This window comes from Pongo pygmaeus, chromosome 3 (genome assembly GCF_028885625.2).
Source record: "Pongo pygmaeus isolate AG05252 chromosome 3, NHGRI_mPonPyg2-v2.0_pri, whole genome shotgun sequence".
Taxonomy (NCBI): Eukaryota; Metazoa; Chordata; class Mammalia; order Primates; family Hominidae; genus Pongo; species Pongo pygmaeus.
In genome coordinates, this window is record NC_072376.2 from 111,533,274 (window position 1) to 111,548,664 (window position 15,391).

The 15,391-nt window shown below is 36.0% G+C and overlaps 1 protein-coding gene across 4 annotated transcripts in view; it reads left to right on the forward strand.

Annotated features, from left to right (window-relative positions):
- Positions 1-15,391, forward strand: part of METAP1 (methionyl aminopeptidase 1) — a 66,849-nt gene that overhangs the window by 27,323 nt on the left and 24,135 nt on the right. For all 4 annotated transcript variants that reach the window (XM_054485393.2, XM_054485395.2, XM_054485399.2 and 1 more), the window contains exons 2-4: positions 5,530-5,581; positions 10,905-11,017; positions 12,083-12,143. In XM_054485393.2, the coding sequence (XP_054341368.1) occupies positions 5,530-5,581; positions 10,905-11,017; positions 12,083-12,143 (226 nt within the window). The remainder of the gene's footprint in view (positions 1-5,529; positions 5,582-10,904; positions 11,018-12,082; positions 12,144-15,391) is intronic.

Genomic DNA, 15,391 nt, shown 5'->3' on the forward strand with positions numbered 1-15,391 from the left:
ATTTCCTTTGGTTAACTATTTGGAATTGAGCTACTGGGTCAAAGTATTTTTTTTGTCTTTGTATATGTGTTTATATATTAAGTATTTGTAAGTACTTATATATATGTTTTATCTTGATACATACAAATCCTTTTAGTTACCAGGTGACTACTCAGCATTCTTGCTAACATTGTATGGTGTGCTTATTTGCTCACACTCTCATCAACATGAATTGATGTTAGATTTGAGATGGTGGAAAAGAGAGAGGTAATACAGGATCTTAAGGTAATAGGACACATTATGGGTGGTCACATTATGAAAACCATTTAATGTTAATTCTAGCCATTACTTTAGGATGGTTTGGAATAGGAAAGAATTTGAGAGAGGTTCAAGTTGAGGAGATACATTGTGAAGCCGTTGTAGTTTGGCAAGTCAGTGGGGCCTAAAATAAGGTGGGAGTTAGTTGCATCGGTTAATTTGATAGATACTAAGTATAACCATACAACAGGTTCACCTTGCTCACTGCCTAGACAGAGCTGATTTATCAAGACAAGGGAATTGCAGTAGAGAAAGAGTTACTTATTCATGCAGAGCCAGCTGTGTGGGAGATGGGAGTTTTATTACTCAAATCAGTCTCCCAAGCATTTGGGTAAGGGAGGAGACTACCCCTCATGTTGTCTTATGCCCAATTTCTGCCTCCAAAGAAGTAAAAACTAAAAGGCAGAAATGAAATCCACAAGCCCACAGCCTGGGGCCATGCCCTGGGCCCGGTAGTTAAAGATCAACCCCTGACCTAACTGGTTATCTATAGGTTCCAGACATTGTATGGAAAAGCACTGTAAAAATCCCTGTCCTGTTGTGTTGCTTTGTGATTACCGGTACATGCAGCCCCCAGTCATGTACCCCCTGCTTGCTCAATTGATGATGACCCTCTCATGCGGGTCATGACCCTTAGAGTTGCGAGCCTTTAAAAGGGACAGGAATTGCTCACTTGGAGAGCTCGGCTCTTGAGACAGGAGTCTTGCGATGTTCCTGGCCAAATAAACCCCTTTCTTCTTTAACTTGGTGTCTGAGGGGTTTTGTCTGCGGCTCTTCCTGCTACAAGGGGATCAGAGTTTTTACGGATAATTTGGTTGGGGGCTGGGCAGTGAGTTGGGAGTACTGATTGGTTGGGTTGGAGATAAAATCATAGAGAGTCAAAGCTGTCCTCTTGTGCCGAGTCAGTTCCTGGGTGGGGGCCACAAGACCACATGAGCCAGTTTACTGATCTGGGTGATGGCAGCTGATCCATCAAGTGCAGAGTCTGCAAAATATTTCAAGCACTGATTGTAGGTTTTACAATAGTGTTGTTATCCCCAGGGGCAATTTGGGGAGGGTCAGAATCTTGTAGCCTCCAGCTGCATAACTCCTGAAACATAATTTCTAATCTTTTGGCTAATTTGTTAGTCCTACAAAGGCAGTCTGGTCTCCAGGAAGAAGGGTTTGGTTTGTCAAAGAGCTGTTATTGTCTTTGTTTTAAGTGGTTCCTAACCTGTTTGGCACCAGGGAAAAGTTTTGTGGAAGACAATTTTTCCATGGACTTGGGGGTGGTGGGGATATGGTTTCAGGATGAAACTGTTCCACCTCAGATCTTCAAGAATTAGTTAGATTCTCATAAGGAGTGTGCAACCTGGCTCCTTGCATGTGCAGTTCAAAATAGAGTTTGTGCGCTGCTATGAGAATCTAATGCCACTGCTGATCTGACAGGAGGTGGAGCTCAGGCTCTACCCGGTAATGTGGTAATGCCAGCCCATCTGCTGCTCACCTCCTGCTGTGCGGCCTGGTTCCTAACAGGCCACTGACCAGTAGCAGTCCATGGCCTGGGGTTTGGGGACCCCTGTTTTAAACTATAAACTAAGTTTCTCCCAAAGTTAGTTTGGCCTGTGCCCAGGAATGAACAAATTTGGCCTGTGCCTAGGAATGAACAAGGACAGCTTGGAGGTTGGAAGCAAGACAGAGTTGGTTAGGTCAGATCTCTTTCACTGTTTGAGGTATAATTTTGCAGTAGCGGTTTCAGTAGGAAATGACTTGTTCTAGAAGTGAAATGAGAGCACCTTCTCTTACCTCTGACTCTTTTCCTCTTCAGTGATTCACAGTACTGGAAATAAATAAGAATTACCTACATAGCAAATTCCCAGAGATTCTGATTGAATTTGAAGTGGGGAATAACATGGCTGTTTATTTGTAAAGAAAAGCATTTCATAGGATTTTAATGAGGAGCCAGAGCTGAGAACCACACTATCCCATTTTAGCTTGTAAACCAAAAAAATAACATTTGAACTGCCCACCACGCTGGCCCCCAGCAGCCATCTGAATGCACCTCTCCCTCCTTGGCCAGGGCACTCTAACCTGAAAGACTGGTTCAGGCCATGACTAGAAGTGGGATTTGGACATGCCTCATTATACCCTTCCAGCATTAGCATCAACACAGACCTTGAGTCTGATAAGAAATATTTACAGTCTATGTTCTCTGAAGCCTGTTACGTTTCCTGGAGGCTTCATCTGCATGGTAAAAACCTTGGTCTCCACAACCCCTTGTCTTAACCCAAACATTCCTTTCTACAGATAATAACACTTTCAACCAATTGCCAATCAGAATATGTTTAAATCTACCTGTTACCTAGAAGGCTCCTTCCCCACTTTGAGTTGTCCCACCCTTCCAGATGGAACCAGTTAAGTCTTACATGTATTCATTGATGTATTACGTCTCCCTAAAATGTATAAAAGCAAACTGTACCCTGACCACCTTGGGCACATGTCATCAGTACCTCCTGAGGCTGTCACTGGTGCATCCTTAACTTTGGCAAAGTAAACTTTCTAAAGTGACTGAGACCTGTCTCAGATATTTTGGGTTCATAAGCTCCTAAATTTAGTAAATTCCTGTTGGTGCTAAAGAAAAAGCGTGTTGTGTTGGATTGAAAACTAAAGTTTTACCTACTAGTTATAATAATGCTTTGGTGTTATTAAATAAGTGGAGAATAAAATAGTAAAACAAAGTGCTCTTCAGCGAGTATTGAATAAGTACATGTGACATGTTAAGCTTGTGGGTGGAGTGAAGTGTGGACATTTTTTAGAGAAAGTAGCATTTGAAACGACCTAATGGAATGGGTAAAGCCTCTGAGGACACAGTTATAACGGTGAGTGTTAGGATTAGGTAGGTCAGGTTATACAAAGGGAAGAGATTGGGAAGTGTGGTGTTTGCCTGGGGAACTCTAAATCTAGGTTAGTTAGGTCTTTGATTCATTTGTTAGAGATGAGGAGGGAAAGATTGCCCAGTTAAGGAGTCAGAAATTAACTCTTCAGAGAATGGATAGTCTTTCAGGATTTTGAGTATTCCTCTTCTACTGGGGAATAAGAGGAAGAAAAAGACTGAAGTTGTGGTTTAGAGAAGGAACATTATTTAGGCTTAGAGAGTTCTTAGGAGATGTGGGAATGTTTTGATACCGTTAATGATGTTGAAGACCATGACTTGGTTGCCTCATGGCCCCAGTAAGGAAGAGAAAGATGGGTGTCCTTACAGAGGTGAGAGGTGTTTATTATGAATATTTTGGTTACTTTATGCTCATATATCTTGAAATACAAGCCCTTAGCTAATGAATCTGTTTTGTGAGACAAGTCCTTAGTTTATTTAATGAGAATAATTCTATCAGCCCTCTTGTTAAAAAGCTAGAATTTGATGGATGTTTCATGAACCAAGTATAAAGCACTCTGAAATCCTCTGAGGAGAATACAAGGCTATTTGAGTACCTACTTTTCAATGAATATGCTGAATTTCAAAATATTAGTTAATGATGGCTGTGTAGACCCAAGGGAAAATTTCCCCTTTGCCCTCTGAAGGTTCACTGAAAAATCAACTTACAAAAATCAGATTAATATAAGAAATGGTATACAAATTTATTAGTGTGCATGGGGGAGAATCACAGAATGATTGTCTAATAACCCACTGGGATACAGATGCTTATACTCTAGTTCTTAGGGGAAAAGGAGATGGGGAAATGTGGATGTTTTTATGGGGATTGTAAATGATTTTTAGGGGAACTCAGTGGGCTTGAAGGACAAGTGGCCTGGGACAGTCTTTTAGGCCTGCAGAACAGACATGGTTTGTGAAAAGTCCTTCCAGGTGTGTTGACAGACTTTAGTTTTTCTTCCTGTGGTATGAGTTCAGTTAATGAAAACTCAGGGAAGGGACAAGAGGTCAACCCCCCCCCCCACCTTTGTCATATAATCTAACATATTTACACATTCCTTGGGTTCTGAGGAATAGGAAGTGGACATCTTCGAAGTGCCATTATTCTGCTTACCAGACTAACCCAACCTCCCCAAAAGACTGAGCTCAGTTTTAGCTTCAAAACTGAAAAATCTCTAATGTTGTAGATACCTTTTTATACATTTAGAATCTGTTTAGGTTGTAGGTTGTAGAGATAGGGATGACCTGAATTTTCTTTGCTTAACTGTTGCGGGCTGTGGAGGCTACAGGAAGAGTAAAGAGAAAGTAGTGAAGATTCTAGCTGAGGTTGGAGAAACTGATCTTTCAGAGTCCCCTGGGCAAACCTTTACAGAAGGCAGCTTTAGTGTAATACGATTTGGTTAACTGCGTAGTCCTAGGGATTTTTTTTTCACATGCTTTTTTTTCTTAGCTTTCTTCTTATCCGTGTCTTACTAGTTTTATGTCTACAAAGATAACACATTTGTAGGACTTTGTGAATTCTCTTAGCATTTTTAATAATTTATTTGAGTAACTTTGAACTCTTTGAAGGAGAGGCCATCAACCTCAAAACATAAATAAAGTCTATGTCTGGTTGAATTATTCTTTTTCTTTATTACTTGAGTTCCTTACTTGAATTCAATTAATTACTTGAATTCATTTTCCCAGTTTGCCACTTCTTACTAGTGCCTGAAATATGTTACATGAACATTTTTTCCTAAATGAACAGTCTTTCTAGTTACTCATTAGTTCTGATCATTCAATCAAGCATTTACTGAAACCCTAGCACATGCCAGGCACTCTGCTTGGCTCTGAGCAGTAGTGGTAAACTTTGATACCATCCCTTCCCTCACACAGCTTATGGCCTCAGGGCTGTGTCACATAGTAACTACTCACATGGGTGATTTTAGTGTGTATGACTGATTGGGAATCTAACTACTATAAATAAAAGAATCTGCAAAAATTTTCTTGCAGTTTTTTCCAGTGTATGATTGGTTAATTGTCTAATGATTCTTTTGAAATACTTCATAATAGTTTGTTGACATAAAATTGAAATATAACTATGACTACTATATAACATTTAGCCTAATATTCCTTGCTTATTTGAAATTAAGTTTAGGTTGCTTTTTGAAGTGAATATTGAACAGGTGTCATTTCTTAAACTTTTCCCAAATATTTAATTTGCAAAGTTACAGGTCTTGGTTTTTGCAAATAGTTTACAATAACTCTTGCTTATATACAATATTCCTTAAAATGTTTCTTATTAAGGAAGGCCTGACACTAATTTTCCTTTTTTGTTCTTTTAGGAATGTTTTAAAGGAAGTTGGGCTACTCACAAGTTACTACATAAGAAAGCAAGTAAGTACAATCACAAATTTTTATACCATTTGTCTTAGAAGTGGCATTTGTGCCAGAAAGCAAGAATTCTTCTAGTTCTGAAAGTGTATATTTGAATGTTCTGAAAGTATAATCCTGAATACTAGAATTACGACGTATTTTAAATCTTTGTGATATGTAAATAAAATATGTCTGAATAATATCTTAATCTTGTATTACATATTTAACATGAAAACATGAGATAGTTGTTAGTATAGATGGATCTTGCTTGAGCCATACCTGATGATGCTCTAATCTTTTGACACCCTGTTATGTTGCTGGAAGTGTTTGCATTTTGTAGTCAGGGGTTATGCGAGTGATTTGGCTTCATTTAACCAGTCCCTTTTGGTTTCTTTTAGTTTCAATTTGTATTGCTTTTTCTACTCAAAACTATATTACTTTGTTTTTTGGTGTAATGTTATTACCTGCAGTCTAATGTTTAATTTTCTTTTTTGAAGTTTTTTGTGTGACACTACAAAGTAAAACTATTAGCTGCTCTTTAGCTATTACTGTCAGCCACACTGATGTAGCTGAGATTCACATAGCCTTTTTTGCTCCAGCTAATTTATCCTGTAAATTCATGTCATTAGTGTGGCTGGTCTAAGACAACCTGTCACAGTTGCCTGAAAGTTGACAAGGGCTTTCTGTTCTATATAGCATTGCCATCCTGATGGATCAAAGCTTGATTTAATTTGAAGTGGGAAATAACGTGGCTATTTATTTACATGGTTCTTCGTATAAGGTTTCTGTTTCTACATACCTGATCTTGGTGTCTTATATTCATCTACTTGTGTATTTTTTTTTTAGGAGTTAGCTGATTTAATGAAGTTTGAATGTAGTTTGTTTTTACCAAAACAAATCTAATTGAGGTCAGCCAAACCACCATTTGAAGGAACAGGGAAATACAAATTTTAAAAAGACACATTTTCTGTAGTTGTATAAAGCGACATCTACATTTAATGGACATGCTAGGCTGTTGTGGGAGAAATGTGGTTAGAGATGAGGAAAAATGGTGTGACTCCGTGTAAGTTTATCAACGCATAAAAGACGGGACTTGTTGATTTGTTACCTCTGTCAAAGTTTAGAGATGGATTTAAATAATCTCACTTAACTTTATTCATTCATGCATTACATACATCCTGTATTTCTAATGTGTTAGGTATTTTGCAGAGCTCTTTGAGCCAGTTACTGGCATTTTATACCCAGGAAGTTAAAGCATTGGTAAATAATAAAGGGTTGAGGTTGAACAGTATGTTAGTAAAAAAGCTTAAAATGGTCCTCTCCCTCAGATTTGCTAACTCATTGTTGTGTGCCTGTTTCTTCAATACTGGATATTTAGGGGCAGGGCTATTTCCATTTGACTTACACTACAAGGGAATAAACAGCAGGTGTTCCCTATGTAAAAAGAAGGTAATTATTACAACACTTTATTTAGGCTATTTGCATTTTACTTATACGTCTAGTGTTTAGTATGGTGCCATCTTGTAGCTGTTGCTCTGTTGGATCTTTTGGGATAACTTTTTTCAGTGGATGAGCCTGCTGTTCTTAATCTCTTTGGCTGTGGTGGATAGAGATCATCCTCAGGTGGCCATATAGGATATATCTTTCATATCCTAATAAGTTGACTACAGTAAATTTTGAGTGGCAGTCCTAGAGGGAGGGAATGGTGTGGGGAAGGGTGATCTCCAGAGACAAGAAGAGTATTAGGAAAAGCACTGGGGAAACAGAATGTTACACTAGGAAGGAACCAATGCATCTTTAAAGTTAGCACTTCAGTCCAAGAAGCGATAGTGAGATAACACATAGCAAGCATTTCTTGTCATGGAGATGATATAGTTAGGTTTTTTTTTTTTTTTTTTAGTATAGTGTCTACTGATCTCTGATTAATATTCATATGGGATATTGATCTATAATTTGCTTTTAATATATTTGACTGGTTTTGGTATTGGAGCAATTCTGGACTCTTAAAATGGGATATATTTCCCACTTCTATTTTCTGGAAGAGATTATGTAGAATTGATATTTCTTCTTTAAATGTTTGATAGAATTCACCACTGAAACATCTGGATCTGGAGTTTGCTTAATCATAGAAGCTTAATTTTTTTATGCAGGCCTTAGGAAATTTTCAAGCGAGTTAAATGACTCAAAGGTAGATTTTTTTTTTTTTTTTACTTGTCATAGTAAAGAAGACCATTCAGATGGTGAAGTCCTTAATTAAAAGCACATAATGCTGATTCTTGGGTGCATATTTTTAATACTGTATCTTCTGTCACAGTGTACCTTAAGCAGCATTTACTTTTAGTATGATCTGTAGAAGTTGTAGCATTTCACATCTCAAGTCTGTATTATTTTACACTTTTTAATGTATCGCTGGCATATTCAGTGTGTTTGTTTCTCATTTTCCTGAAGTAAAGGTGGAAGAATTTGACAAGTATCTTGAATAGCCAAAATTAAGGTATAAAAGCTGCATTTAATAAGAGAACTCTAAGTAATACTTTTTCTTCCACTCCCCTACCCATTCATACTAGTGTGCCTGATTTTTGGATTACAGAGAGAAAGTGTTATGTAATGTCTTAAACTGGCTCCACCAAACTTTGTGACCATGGGTTACTCTAAGTCTCACCTCCAAGATGCTGGAATCATAGGTTTGTGTGAGGATTAAATAAAGAAATCCATGAGAAGTGCTTAGCTTGTGTACCATGCATAGTAAGTACTCAAAAACTAATAATCATCTCTGGAAGACTTGAGTCAGAATTTTGATCAGAAAATCCTGTCCCATGCAAAGCTTAGACACGTGTAGTTATTTTGTGTCAGCTGACCAGAGGAAGCAGCCTGCATACAACTTTTTAAAGAATAAAGCCTGACTGTGATGAACTTTGGGCCAGACTTTGCATGTATCACGTACTTATGACACTACCTGCATTGTGATGTTTGGAAGACAGCTTACAAATGTTTATTTATACTGCCCTGTTGTTGTACAGTCTTTTCAAAAAGACTAGTTATTATGCAGTTGTGCTACCATCATCAGCTCAATTCAGATTTATTAATGGTCTGTTATGTGGTTAGCACCTAAGGCTCAGATCAAATTGATCCTAAAATGTAAACGAATTTTCTTTTCAAGTGTGAATTTTCCGTTAAGTAAATTGTATGTAGAGATGAGAGAAGAACTTGCCATATTCAGCTTTAGTTGTCTTGGTAGTTTTGGGTTATATTATTTGTTTGCTTTACATTCTTTTTTTTTTTTTTTTGAGACAGGGTGTTCCTCTGTTGCCCAGGCTGGAGTGCAGTGGTGCAGTCGTGGCTCACTGCAGCCTTAACCTCCTGGGCTCGAGCAATCCCTCTATCTCACCTCAGCCTTCCGAGTAGTTGGGACTACAGGCCTGCGCCACCATGCCCAGCTAAGTTTCGTGTTTTTTGTGGAGACGGGTTTTTCCATGTTGTCCAAGCTAGTCTTGAACTTCTGAGCTCAAGCAGTCCACCTGCCTTGGCCTCCCAAGTGCTGGTATTACAGGCGTGGGCTGCTGCACCTGTACCTAAATTCTCTTTTGAATATAGACTGTGAAAGGGTAAAATCTAGAGCAACAGGAAGCTTTAAAAGATTTTTACATATGTATAATAATAATAATAATAATAATAATAATAATAAAAAGAAAAAAAAAAAAGATTTTTACACCCTCACCTTCTCCTGTTCCCCTCCCCAGGAGTATGCTAGTGCAAAAAGCCTGCGTCTTGATTGCTATTCTCTCCTAGGTTTTGGGAGAAAGTTATTCTTGAGGTTCATGTTTCAGACAAAATCACTTGATACACTTCATAGCTGAAGCAGACTCAGTTGACCCCCATTTTAAACTGTTTTCTGTCATGTTTGACCCAACTAGCAATGAATGAAGTTTTTGTCCTGTGATGAGAAAGTTTTCCTATTGATATTAACATTCACAGTGGCTTTCTTGAATTGCAGAGGGGAGAAAGATATTTTAAAATTCAATAGCATGGTATCTTTCTATTCCTTTATATGTAATGGTATAAATATATTCTCTTCCAAAGTAATATGAATGGATTTTCTATATTTTTGCATTCTTGTCAATTGTACCTTAAGGGCCTTTCCAGAGTTAGCCACATGCTCTTTAAGAGTACTGGACTGGGGCTGGCATTCTTGTGTCACAGCTCATGTGAACCACACAGTCTCTGTTTCCTCATATGTACAATAAACAACACTATATTGTCTTTAAGATCCTCTCTAAGTTTAACATTTTATGATTCCATCTAGTTTCCTTTATTTTGTATTTTAAATAGATTGTTTAAGAGGGGAGTTAATCATTATTATTATTTTTTTGGACACTTCTAAAATCAGTTTGAAGTTTGACTTTTAAAACCTATGGTAGAATGACAATAATCAGGAAAAGGTCTGAGTGCACTGGGAGATGTTTAGGCCAATACTTGGTCTACGAGGGACTTGTATTCCTGCTATTTAAAGTCTTACTTTACTATGTGGATAAGAGTTGTATTTTACTATGTGGATAAGAGGTGCAGCCAGTATGTTGACATCACAGGCACCAAAGAGTGTCTTCTGTGTGAGTAGAATTCTTGCGTATATTTCAGTCAGCACACATAAGATTAGTAACTGACATGATTGTGTGTATGGATGTGATTGTTAATTTTTCTGCTGAACTTTAAACAGACCGTTCCCTCCCTTGTCTTTGCCTTTTTCCTGCCTCTTTCCTGCCTCTTTCCTTTACCCCTTTCTGAAAAGAGGCAAATGATGATCATAAAGTTTTCAAAGCAATTTGAAATATTGACTTGAAAGCAATTGATCAGCTTTGTGAGAAATAATTATTTTTGATTTTAAATTTGCTTTGGGATTAGTTAGGATCTCTTCTTTTAGTAAGAACATAATTCATTTGTAACATCTGATCTCAGTTGGGTAGGTTTTACTAGGGCTTATGTTTCATATTTTAAAATGGGCTTTCTATAAATTGATGTGGCCAGAATACATTTAGAAAAGCTGCCTATGAGCTGTTCCTGTTCGATATTATGTAAAAACTTAGTATATGTTTACATGGAGTTTTTTTCTTCCAAGACCTTTAGATCTTCAAAAAGGAGTTATAAGGGTTTTGAATATAGCAGTAAAGCAGTTGCTTTGGTGGTTTAGATTAGGGTAAAAGTTTGGTGGATTTTTGTGCCTGGGCTTGTTGGCTTGGTTTTAAACAAGAGATATTCAAAGTATGCTGCTGCTCATTAGCTTGAACACTGAAACATTCCTTTCTCTCCTTCTCGTCTTTCCTCTCACATCTATTCCTCCGTCTCCCAGAAGATGAAAAGGCAAAGCGAGAAGTGTCTTCCTGGACTGTGGAAGGTGATATTAATACTGACCCATGGGCAGGTTATCGATATACTGGTAAACTCAGACCACATTATCCACTGGTGAGTAAATAAGGTAATAAAAACAACATTCCAATTTTGAATTTTCCAAAAATGATACTCGTAATTTGTTTTCCAGTAGTGAATCATATAATCAGGATTGTGTTGTTTACAAAGGAACTTGCATTTTAGCTCTTGAGCTCTTATGGTGCATCATTTGGGAGCTGGTAGTTTGGCAATCATGGAAGAAGTGGGAAAAATTTTAGATGAAAGAATTAAAACTTTTAAAAAGAAGTGTAGGGTAAGGTAGAATAGATATTTTGTCGCTGGCATGATGGTAGTGTGTACAGTCGTCCCTTGATACCCATGGACGATTGGTTCCAGGACATCCTCACTCCCCATACAGTTACCAAAATCCACTGACACTCAAGTCCCTTAAAGTCAACCTTCCATATCACGGATTGTGCGTCAACAGATGTAGAACCAGGAGATATGGAGGACTGACTGTATTACACTTTTCTAAAGTTATTTTATTATGATATATTTCTCCCTTAATTTAGGTATGGCTTTTCTGCCACTCTTTTCCCTTCCTCTATTCTTGGCAGATAGGACTTGGAGTTTTAATGTAAGAATTCATTCAAGTTGAAATCTATGTGTCACCCTTAAATATTTAAATTCTCTTTACTAATGATTTTCTTTTTATAAAGGGAATACATCTTTAATCTTTAAAATTTGGAAAAATAGGAAAAGCATAACAAAAATCTCCTTAATTCTGCCTCCCAGAGATAATGACTAGGAACACGCTGGTATTTATGTACTTTGAGACATGATTTTATTGTTGTTAGCTTGCCAATTTGTTTGGAGTAACATGGGTGTGTTGTTACTAGTCTCTGTCTAATCTTAAATACTTAGTGGCCTTGGCCACTTTCCCCCTTTCTAAAATACCCTGAAAAAGGGGTGGCATTACCACTAGGAAAAGTAAAGCATAATCTTAATGAAACATATATCTGCTATAATATTTAAGATGCCATTTAAAACTTCTAAAAACTTTTGAATGGACTTTTTTCTCCCCCCGTTTTATTTATTTGTTGTTGGTAAATCAGTTTTAACTAACTTTGATGTTTTTAGATGCCAACAAGGCCAGTGCCAAGTTATATTCAAAGACCAGATTATGCTGATCATCCCTTAGGTAAGCTCTGCTATATTGATTCTTCATTTTTCAATTTGTGGGCTTGATGACTACTGCAAAGGGAAGGAATGCTTTTCTTGTAGAAATTTTTCAGTGCTGGACTTCTAATAAATGTGTTTTCAGGCAGCATTAGAACATTGAAGAGAATTAAAGATTCTTGCCCCCCATTAGAAATCTACCTACCTCTGAAAACGCTATGTAGCTGTTAAAGACTATATTTAAAATAATACTGTATTTTATGTTGTTAAAACAACTTCTAGACTTACTAAAAAACAGTTTTAGTTTTAATATTCTCTCCTGTCTAAATTAAACGATATCTATTTAGGTAAAAGCAGATGGTAGAGGCCTGAGTGAATGCATAACTAAAGACTTTGGATTGTAACATTAACAGAAGTAGTAATGGTGGTGATAGTGATAGTAATGATGAGAATGATATGATGATGATGGTTCTCTAATAATAACTGGTATTTATTTTTGCTTAACTATGTGTCAGGCACTGTGCTAAGTTCTTTGCACGTGTTATTCCATTTAACACTTTCAACACTGCTGAGATAGGTTCTGTTGTCTTCTCCATTTTTATAGATAATGATACTGAGACACCCAGTGAAGATAGGTAATTTGCAACACAGGTCAGTGGAACAATCTCTGACCTTAGGGCCTGTACACATAATTAATTTAGACTTTGTGAAATTACTGATTTTGCATGTCAAAGAAGGTCAACTCTCAGCAATTTTGTGGTTTTATCTAGCAAGCTAAGCTATCCTTGCTTTGTTCTCTAAGAAGTGGGGAACTGTATTACACAACATTCTTATGAATATCATTTTTAAATTTTAGTTAAACCCTACTGTTTCAGAAAAATTTAAGGGAAAGGTAGTCTAAACGATAGCATACTGTTGAAGATATATAATTTCATTATTTTTCTGTTTAATCTTAAATGTAGTATTAGCTTGTATTTTAGAAAAACAAGCATAGACAAGGTAAATTCTAACAAATGTTATGCAGTGAAAGTAAGTCCTAGTCCTTAGAGGTAACTGCTATTCCCCTTTATGTACAGAACTTTTCAGAAATATTCTATATATGTAAACACATTAGGACCCCATCTCTGCCATCTATACACAAATGGAAAAAACTATATATACCTTTTCACCTTGCTGTATTCGCTTAATATGTCTTACAAATGTGTCATATAAAGCCACCTCCTTTTTAGTGAATTAAGTATTTGGTTATGTGGATGTATCATATTTCTTAAGCCAGGTTCTTACTACTGAGTGTTTAGATCATTTCGAGGTTTTTGCTTATTGTAATTTGACTGCAAATTTGTTGCAATTTGACTGCAGTAACTACTCTTATATTTATATCTTTGTCCATGTGTCAAAGTATTTCTGTAGGTTGATAGTCTAAAATATAGCTGGATCAAAGGATATATACATTTTTGATTCTGAGAGATATTACAAATTTCAGAGATTTTTCCAGTTGTTACTTCCATTAAAAATACATGGATGTCTCTTTTCTCCTATATTTTTCACAGCATAGTGTGTTATAGAGCTTTATGATCTTTGCTAATCTGAAAGACGAAAAATGTTATTTTGCTGTTATTTTAATCTGCATTTTAAAATTTTGAGTAAGGTTGAGCATCTTTTCATATATTAAAGTCATTTATATTTTCTTCCCTTTTGAAATGTTTATTCATATCCTTAGCCTTTTTTTCCCTGTTAGAGTACTAGTTTTTTCCATATTGATTTATAAATGTTCTTAGTATATTAACGAAAATAACCTTTTGATGTATGTTTTTACAACTGTTTTTTACCAATTGACCATTTATGTGTTGTCATTACATTTATTACAGACTTTGAGTATCCGAACATAGTAAAATTTATCAGTGTTGTATTTTACAGTGTGTATGGCTCTATGACCTAGAAAGACCTTTTTGGTGCAGAAGTTATAAAAAATATATTCGTATGTTTTCTTCCAGCATTTTTCAGTCTTTTTTATGTATGATAGAAATCATTTGTATATCTGAAACTTACTTGGAATAAGGAGTTAAATAGGGATGCAGCTTAATTTTTTTTCTCAGAAGAATACCTGGTTATTATATCACCAGTTATTTAAAAAATCAGCCTTTCCTTATTGATTTGAAGTGCAACCTATATTGTTGTATTACGTTCTCACATGTCTTTGGGTCTATTTCTGGATTCTATTCTGTTTCATTAACCCATTTGTCTAATCATGTACCACTGCCAAACTTTTAATTATCATAGCTATATAATGTATAATATTTGGTAGGCCTTGTTGCCCCTACCTTTCCTCTTTTTCAGAATTTTCCTGGCTATTCTTGCATGTTTGTTTTTCCATGTGAAATTTAGAATTAGCTTGTCTGGTTCTCAAAATTATCCTGTTGACATTTTTTTATTGGGATAGTATTAAATTTATAGATTAATTTTGGAAGAATTGACATCTTTACAATATTGAGTCTTCCTGTCCAGGAACAGGGTATGTTTTTAAAATTTTATTTGACTCCTTTTATGTCTTTCAGTGGTGTTTTCAGATTTTCTTCATGTAGGGATTTTATTGTTAAATTTATTCCTGGGTACTTTATCTTTTTAGTTGTTTTTGTACATAATAGCTTCTGTATTTTTTAGCTGATTATTTGTATGTGGGAAAGTTATTGATTTTGATAAATTTATTTTACAATATGCCAACTTGCTGAATTCATGTTTCTAGTCATTTACCAGGTGATTCTTCTGTTCTAGAGATATATAATCATACCTGAAATTGATAAGAATTTTGTCTTTTCCTTTCTAGTTTTATATGTTTTATTTCTTTCTCTTGTTTAATTGCATCTGCTAGTATTGCCAGGACAGTGTTAAATAATAGTGCTGATAGTGGGCATTCTGTGATGTTGGTTCTGAGTTTGAGATTTATATTTATCATGTCAAGGTGGTAGCTGGCCATGTTATCAGAATTAACTTTCCTCCTAGATGATTATTTACTTTTACTTTATTTATGAATGATGAATTGGATTAATAGATTTGTCAGTATTGAACTATCCTTGCCTTCTGGTATGAATCTCACTTGCATCCTGATGTATTATGTTTTTTTGTTAATATTTTTATTTGGAATTTTTCCATTAGTACTTGATAAATAAGATAAGTTGACATTATTTTTGTTAGATTTTGAGTTAATTGCTATCCTGGCTTTATTACTTTTCATGTATGTAAAACTTTAACGAATTTTATTAGTGAAGATTT